We start from the raw sequence: 8755 nt of genomic DNA, 5'->3' as shown, positions 1-8755 counted from the left end.
TTCTTCTGTATCCATATCAAGGAAAGAACAAGAATCCATGGACAGCAGTCTTAAATTTACAAGATCCCAAATTCCCGGTAATAGTACCATGTCTTCTTTATCATTTTCCACCATCAGAGATTCCAGATTCGAGAGGTTTGAAAAAGACAAAGGCAGATATTTAATTTCTGTCACAATGTGTAAGGCCCTCAAATGATTCAACATGCATATTTCATTCAGCAAAGAATGTTTCACCATGCTTGAACACAGTTCCAACACTCTAAGTAGCCTCAAGTCTCTTAGGTGACATATATCAGAAAGACTGTTGTCCAGCTTGTCTCCGGTTATCCTCAAAGAATAGAGGTGTTTACTGGAACACCTTTTCTTTTTTGAACCGAATGGCACAAAATTGTGAATCCCAAAGACATTAGTGTAATAATCAACGGTCACTTTACGTGGCATCAAATCTGAAGAAGATGATGGAGCACTTGATATAATCCTCTCAAACAATTTTTCCTCTTTAGCTTTTATTAAACAAAAATCATGCACAAGGTCATGAAGTTGGCAAGTAGGGGAAGACCCTATCTCATTGAAAGAAATTACCAAGCTACAGGAAATTAAATTATCCAAATAAACCTCCATCACTTCTTCCACACTCTTCATATCTGTCCGTTCCACAAGTCCTTCATTAAGCCAATCCATTTTCAACAAATGTTTGTGCGATGCATTGTCCTTTGGGATACTTGCAAAGTGAAGGAAGCATGGCTTTAGTTGATGTGGTAAATGATCATAACTTAATTCTATAACCTTCATCACTTCAACTTCACTGTTCAAAATAAAGGAATTCAAATTATTCCGAACTTCAAGCCACACAGACTTTTTCTTTTCCCTTCCTGCAATGACTCCTGCGATCAGATCAGCCACCAAAGGAAGCCCTTTACAATTTTTGGCTATTTCTTTTCCAACATCCAATAGTTCATCAGGGCAAATCTTTTCGCCAAATGCCCTTTTCTCTAATAACTCCCAACTTTCTTCTGATTTTAGCAACCGAAGCTTAAGAGGATCAGTGTTGCGCTTTCCATATAAAGCCACTTCTATTTCCCGAGATGTCAAAATAATTCTACTTCCATTCTCAACTAGAGGAAAAGGTCTTATTAACTTATCCCATGTGTCAGTATCCCATAAGTCATCTAAGACAACAAGATACCTCTTTCCAAACAGGTGTCTCCGTAGCTCATCAGCAACATCAATATTCTCACTCAATTTTGAATCTGCGCCAGTAACTTGATTATAAACTTTCTCCAACAACTTTCTTTTGTCATATTCTTGGCCAACTGTGCACCATGCATGAATGTCGAAACGTCTAGCAACTGACTTATAATTGTATACTTTGTACGCCAAAGTAGTTTTGCCCGAACCTGGCATACCAGTGATTGAAATGACATCTAGATCTTTCGGTCCACTGGTGAGCTTACTAATTATCCAATCTGTATCTTCCTCAAAACCTACAATTATTTTACCAGCTGTCAGTGACTTTCCTTCCACTGGTTTCTTGGGAGAGTTTACAACAATGAGGCTCTTGTTCTTGTGAATCTTCTCCGGTAATTGGGAGACATCTTCTTTGATAAGCCTGATCTTTTTCATGGTGATGGGAAGTGAGAAAATAAGGTGTAAGAGCCCATTATCTCTAATGATAATTGAATCAATGACATCTTTAGCCTCATATGCCACATCTAAAACACGTGTCCAGAGATCTTTATACCGTTCTTGATCAATGTTCACGAAGAAAGATCTTATGAATTCTAGTTCTTCCTTTACCAGCCCAATTTCTTTCTTTATCAATGCAATTGAATAAGAATTGGAATCTAGAAGATCATTTAAGTGTATGTGTAGCAGATGCATCAAGAGCAGTCCATCACTCATAGGGAAGCAACACTAAGATGAGTCTGGGGCTTTCAAATAAACATGTTTGAGATCTTCCATGAGGAGTTCAATATTTTCCAGCAAGTCTAGATTTGCATGACTTGTTTCATCAATACTCTCTTCATTCCTTGATTTTTCTTCTAAGTGACGAACAAGAGTTGATACCTTTGTGGTAAGTTCTCCAACACGTGCCAAAAGATCAAATAATTTGTCATGATGAATAAAGTCCTTGGGCACATCAGTAACAATAATTAATAGGAACTCTATCATGACATGAATATTTCGAGCCCCTGAAGTGCTTGCGTAATAACAGTTACCATGTGCTCTTGTAGATGAATCAGATATTCTCTAAGTATGTCTGTAGTGGTTTCCGGGAGCAGCTTGATGAAGCGTCCAACTTCTGCTGAAGTTGAAGCTTTTAAATTTGTATAGCATGTGTGCATCACCTCCAATTCAATTGGAATAATCTTCATGAGTAGATGTGCTAGCTTGAAGGCTCGAGAGTTTCCATCAATTACTCGATCATTCCATAGGAAGCATCCTACTCTCTCAGCCATTAATTGAAATAGAGGTAAGACATATTCAACAATCTCGTGCTCAATGCAACCACTCACTATCATTCCAAGGAAATCTCTCATGTTGTTACATACTTTATGAATAATCTCATATTGAGTCAGTAATGGAAAAGTCTTCCCAGCAAACTCAGATGGACAATGGAGATTTAAGAGGAGGAAGTTCAACTGCTCCTTAGTCATGGTGGCACTTGATTTAGAACGATGACGTGAGCTGATAAAAAAGTCAATATTGTTCCTGAGGCGAGCAAGGACATGATATATGTCGTATTTAATCCCCATGTTGGGCTCAACATCACAGAGAATTGATCGAAGAAGATCTGAAACCACTTGTCTTTCAAAATTCATTATTTCCTCAAACTGCTCTAAATTGGAATAAGGTAGCTGAACGGACAGACAAATAAATACCAGCTCCATTTTAAACTTTTCAATTTCATTCACATCAACAGCTTTTTGACCTTCATTCTTTAACCTCTCCATGAAATCCAGAACACTGCCAACATCCTTCTGAAGAAGAGAAAATGACACCTGCCAAATGACCAAATGTTATATCGATTTTCATAGAAAAAATGTTTACCATGAAATATTTTACTCTATACAGGCAACAAACATAGATGTAAAAGGTAGTTGTCACGACCTGAGCCGAGACCCTGGCCGCGATGAGCATCCCGAACCATAAAGGCCCGGGCTCCCTTCAGTTTTTGGACATCATACACAAGTTCCGACAATATAGAAAACAATGCGGAAGTACATACTGATACCGAGTCATGGTCATCAATATAAGTTCAAAGAGTTAAACTCTAAACGGAATTCATAAATTCTAACATGTGACGACAATCTGCGAAATCTCTAATACATCAAAAATTGACAACTTGTCTGGCCCCAGTCGGACCTAAAACCAAAATAATTCAACAATATTCAAAGAAACAGGCCTTCCGAAACAAATAAGGCTCACCAACTGCACTCTTTTGTTTCATAAATCTACGGCTCAGCGGGACCTCTGGACTGAGCTTCAGACCCTGAGATATAGGGGGTCAATACAGATGTACTGGTATGTGATACAATTCAAAATAACTTGTTTTTATACGAAATAGGTGAGACCATATCGTGATAACAGTGAATGTTATGTAGATAAAAATACATGGGCATATTTAATAATTTCAAGCAATTCTTGGCAACCTTGACTCACTATTTGTTATTCTTCTGAGCTAGTCAGTACACCCTACAAATTTGAAATTCCACGGGCTATGTGGAACCAGCCCTTGACTCGGCAGCCGAGCCTTCATTCCAAGTAGCCGCCAGGATTTGGAGCCGGTGATACCCCATGTGAGCACACCACAGGAATCCCTCCATGTGAGATGTCCTAATCATTTTATTATCCTCCCATGTAGGATACAATATCATAAGACCCGCATCGGCAACTACGGTTTTCAGCGATGAGCCCTTACACTCAAATGTTTTCTTCCAGTAACCTCTCTTAAGCCCAACTTTTAGTTCTTTAAACATGTTCATACTTTCATAATGATCAATACTTTTCTATTAAGGGCATGTAATCACCGGATATCGTCATATCCTAAATTGCAAGTCAATATCATATCAAATTCATAGCCCATCATATTCAAAACATGCACATGACCACCCAAGATTCATAACATCACAATAAAGTCACCAATTTGAAATCTGAAGAAAACTTAGGCATTTAGCCTCTCTTTGCAAGATTCAAAACATGTAGTGGTCATGTCAATTCATCCAATCACATGCAATTCTTTCCCTTTAAAACAAGAATGTAGTTATAACAAGAAACACCCTCTCATTATGCATAAACCATGTCAAACACCATAATATTGCGAAGAGTATTTTCAAATCTAAAGGTATGCATTTCAAATCATTCACAATAAAAATATAAACTTTAGTTTGCAACATGAGATGGAATTCATACTGATGCTCTCAATAAATCTTTACATAACATACGAAGTCATATATATATATTTATAGTTACAATTCAATTTCCATGAAAAATGATTCAAGACAACATATATTTTCATCAAAACAGTCCCATGATGCATAATTTTCGTAAATAATATCGAATACTTCATTATAAATCATAATTGGGGATCTTTAGTCTTGATAAAATATTTAGACTTATGCCCAAGGTTTTTAGAGTAGTCCCACATACCTTATATTAATTGTTTCGAAGAGTGGATCCCTAGCCTTGACTCCTTTCTTGAAGATCTTGACTTAGAAGAAGAGTTCTTGATATATGGGCGGGAACTTAGGGTTTTGTATTTAGAGAATATGAATGGTTTCAGATGTATTTAGCCCTAAACACGTTTTAATTTCGTGTTATGGCTGGGATATGACGAGAGAAAAGACTGAAATACCCTCCCCAAAGCCAAAAATTTTAAAAATCATGAACTGGGCATCCAACGCGATTGGCGACGCATCGATATCGCATTGGGCCACTGGTTTGCCAACACGATTACCGATGTGGCCATCGCTATCGCGTTGGGCCACTGTTTTGCTCACCCAAACTCATCTCAAACATGGTCTAAAAAATTTGAAACTTTCTTGGAACAACCCTTTTACACTCCTGAAAATGAATCAACCTAAAAACCAACGTCTTAAGGTCAAAACGACCAGTCTAGAAATCTTTAAAGTTTAAGAGCTTAAAATAAGGCTAAGTCATTTCAAAACTTTGAAAATTTTAGATAAATAGCTCCTTAAACATGCCACCAAACGAGATATTAATTCAAGAATATTACGGGGCGTCACAGTAGCCATAGAGGAATTTCTTCTAAGTAGCCTACTTATATCACAAAAGCAAAGACTACTAGGATTCTTGGAAGATAAAACATAAAACTCCAATTTATCTTTGTGAAAACTAGAGTTTCTCATCGGTTTAATATCTAAATTGACCCATGCACTTGTCTACATTTAACCTCCATTATGCTATTGGAATGTTACACCTCACATTTTAAGTTATAGTTGTTTTTTGAGGTGTTATGACTACATACTTGAGCTTAATGAACTTCAGATTTAGTTGGAAATCAAATTGGGATGATTTGTATATGTTTTGGAGGTTATAGGAGCGTAAATTGTACGTGGGGACGAAGACTTCACTGCTGCAACATCACAACAGTGAAAAAGGAATGAAGAAGGGTAGCAAGAAACGAGCCACTTCTCATTAACTTGCCAAGTCCAGGGGAATCATATGGTATACTCATTTGTTATGCCAGAACGTTCGCTCGTACTAGCAATAGGATCGGGTGCGTGCCACGTCCTGGATCTCAGCTCGGGGGTGACACAAAACAAAAATAATATATCCAACACTAAAGAAGTTATGATTTTTTCCTCCAACCATAACGGAACACCAGCCCACCCAATTTACCATGTCAATGTTTATTATAATATCAAGGAAACAAGAAAACCCATTAAATTGAAGTCTTTTACAGATTTTCAAATCATAAATAAATGAGTGTGCATATCTGTAGGAAATTATATATTAGTTTGCCTTAACATTATTGTATTTTGAGGATTATAATTAGATCATCATACAAGTTAATACTCATAACTAATAGTTATATGACGTACCTCTGAGTTGTTTGCTTTCTCCTTCTCTCTTTCTCCATCAGTTTCCATGATTGTAAGTTTCACTGGTCAGTGTCTTTCAAATTCTCTGAATCTGATGTATAAAAGTAGATACAAATTTTATTAGGTGAAAAAGAAAGAATCACATTGCAGAAAATGTACATCATTGTAGACATAAATAAATTAAGTGAAATTATTTTTTGTCCGAAGAATTTCTACTCCAAATACAGATGTGACTAATTTTTTCAATTGGGTCCTAATAATACGGGTACCGAATACTGAGTGGCAAACTTAAAAAAATAGTTTCTTTAAGGCTAAAAACCTGAATACCCCCTCTCAATTGGGAAAGGAACATAGACGATAGTTAAAAAACTTCTCAGCTTTTTATGATACCTACATGGTTTATATCATATACCGACATAATATATATCATATACTGACAGGGTATCATAAAGAATTAGTGCGCGACCTTAGATATAATTATACTTTTTAATTTTTATTTGCAAAAGATTTTCTAAAGTAAGCTACTTGTGTGCAATCTCTAGCAATTTCTCAAAGAAAAAGATATCAAATATCGCTTTTAAGAAAGCGTTCTACATGTGTTTCAATCCTCAATCATATAGAAAAGCATTTCACACGAGTTTGCTTTCTTCACAATAGCCTGGTGGATCTATAGTGAGTTAGTATAGGAGCTAGATCTGTTGCAGATTTATGCAGTCTTATTTATAGTCAAAAAGTGAAAGAGTTTGCCATCAAAATCTGAGATCTTTAATTAAGAGTTAGGAATTTGATTCATCTCGCCACACCCCTAGTTGTCCAATCAGAGAAAAATCTCTTGTTATATCTTTGATTCATGTTGAAAATGACAACCTAGTTAATTTCCAATAGATTATAGGGAATCAAAAGAAAATCAAAAGAAACAAGAGACCTTCAACACAATCTTACCTTTTGATCGACCTCTTAATTACTTGTTTGAGAGATAATATTTTTGAACAGCAGTGAAGAAAGTATGCGATGATATTCAGAAAGATATTTTGTGAGAGTAGCTGAAGTAATTGACAAATGAACTTGAAAGGCCACCAACACTACGAAGAACCAAATAGAAATCAACAACTAATCCTGAGATTAAAATACTATTCATAGACTTTTCAAGTCTTTTTAATAACCATTATCTTCTTAGTCTTCTCAATCAATTGCAAAAAATATTTATGTCTACATTCATATTACAAGTTGACTTGTTAGCTTGTGAATGTAGATGATGATGTTTGATAGTTTTATTGACAGGGTCAAGTTACATTTAATCTCTTTTTTGGTATTATGAGAATGAAATAATTGTTAAAAACACACACGAAGTATCATTATTTAGTGAGTTTATCACCTCAAGTACCATTTGTTCCCTTTTCCTACATAAATTATCACCATATGTATTAAAACACATGTACATCAACTATAAATTGTTCCCTTTTCCACACGAACTATGATCACCATCTTACCTTTTGACATATTTTTGTGAGATAAGGTGAAGTAGTAGGCTGAAGAAGTAGTTGAAAGGCCAACAACAGAAAGAATAATCAAAAACATAGATCTAGATTTACAATTCCAGGATAATTAAAATATAATTCATTGACATTTGAATTATTTTTATTACACGTTATCATCTTAGTCTTCTTAATCAATAGTTAATTCTGCTGCTTCGACCATCAAAGGATGTGGTGCAGCGGATGGGGCTGCTCCTCCCTTAACTAGAGACCTCGGGTTCGAGCCCTGGGTATGAAAAATTCCTTGGTAGGGAGTGCTTCCTCCGGAATGGGCCCTACGCGAGGAGAATCAGGATTAGTCGGACTCCAATGCGGGTACCGGACACCGAATGGGAAGCCAAAAAAAAATTTTGCTGCTTTGTGTGAATGCTTCATGATAATATTGTATTATTCAGATATATAAATACATTTCAATGTCTATTTATTCAACAAACAACAACATATCCAGTGTAGTCCCACCAATGGAGTCTCAGAAGGATGGTGAGTACGCAGCTTACCCCCTATCTTATGAAGGTAGAGAGACTATTTTATTTCTTGTAGCTCTTCATTTACCTACTTTGTGATGATCAATATCCAATTTTCACGGGTAAAGTGTACGCAATCCATACTACAACCTCAGATGAAATACAGAGGTTGTTTCCGATAGACCCCCGGCTCAGAACATATAACAATATATCAAACAAAAAACATAAAAGCACACAACAAAATGGGATAACACAATGCTAAATAATAAAGGAAATAAGATACCCACAAGGAACTACTATAAACTATCTATCCAAAATTATAGACATCACTGAAACACCACAAACAAGAAACTCCAGGCGCAAATACAAACAAAGCACTCTTTCCTACTACTAACTAACTTTTGAACTCCTACCAACCCTCTACCTTAATCCAAGTCCTCCACACCTTGCTATCAAGGGTCATGTCCTCCGTAAGCTATAACTGCTCCATATGATGCCTAATCACCTCCCTCAACTATTTCTTCGGCCTACCTCTACCACGCCTAAAACCATCCATAAAGAGGGTGATTTTAATAAATAGAATTTTGAGGTATATTCAAACAAGAAATCCCAAAATTGAACCAAAGTCAACACATATATTTTAAGTCCTACTTGATGAGAAATACGATTGGACAGTGGTGAAGAAAATAAC

The 8755-nt window shown here is 36.2% G+C and overlaps 1 protein-coding gene across 1 annotated transcript; it reads right to left on the bottom strand.

The window, feature by feature from the left end:
* On the bottom strand, positions 1–7119 carry LOC124885195 (putative late blight resistance protein homolog R1A-3; the record flags this gene model as incomplete). Its single annotated transcript, XM_047403776.1, is given in 4 exon segments — positions 1–2207; positions 2210–3002; positions 6066–6156; positions 7008–7119. Coding segments are annotated over 3 exon segments (3048 nt in total), but the record flags the coding sequence as incomplete, so codon positions are not given.
* Between the last annotated feature and the right edge of the window lie 1636 nt (positions 7120–8755).

Source organism: Capsicum annuum, unplaced genomic scaffold, assembly GCF_002878395.1.
Source record: "Capsicum annuum cultivar UCD-10X-F1 unplaced genomic scaffold, UCD10Xv1.1 ctg4782, whole genome shotgun sequence".
Lineage (NCBI taxonomy): Eukaryota > Viridiplantae > Streptophyta > Magnoliopsida > Solanales > Solanaceae > Capsicum > Capsicum annuum.
Note: the sequence above shows the minus strand (reverse complement) of the source record. Positions and strands in the feature narration are given on the sequence as shown.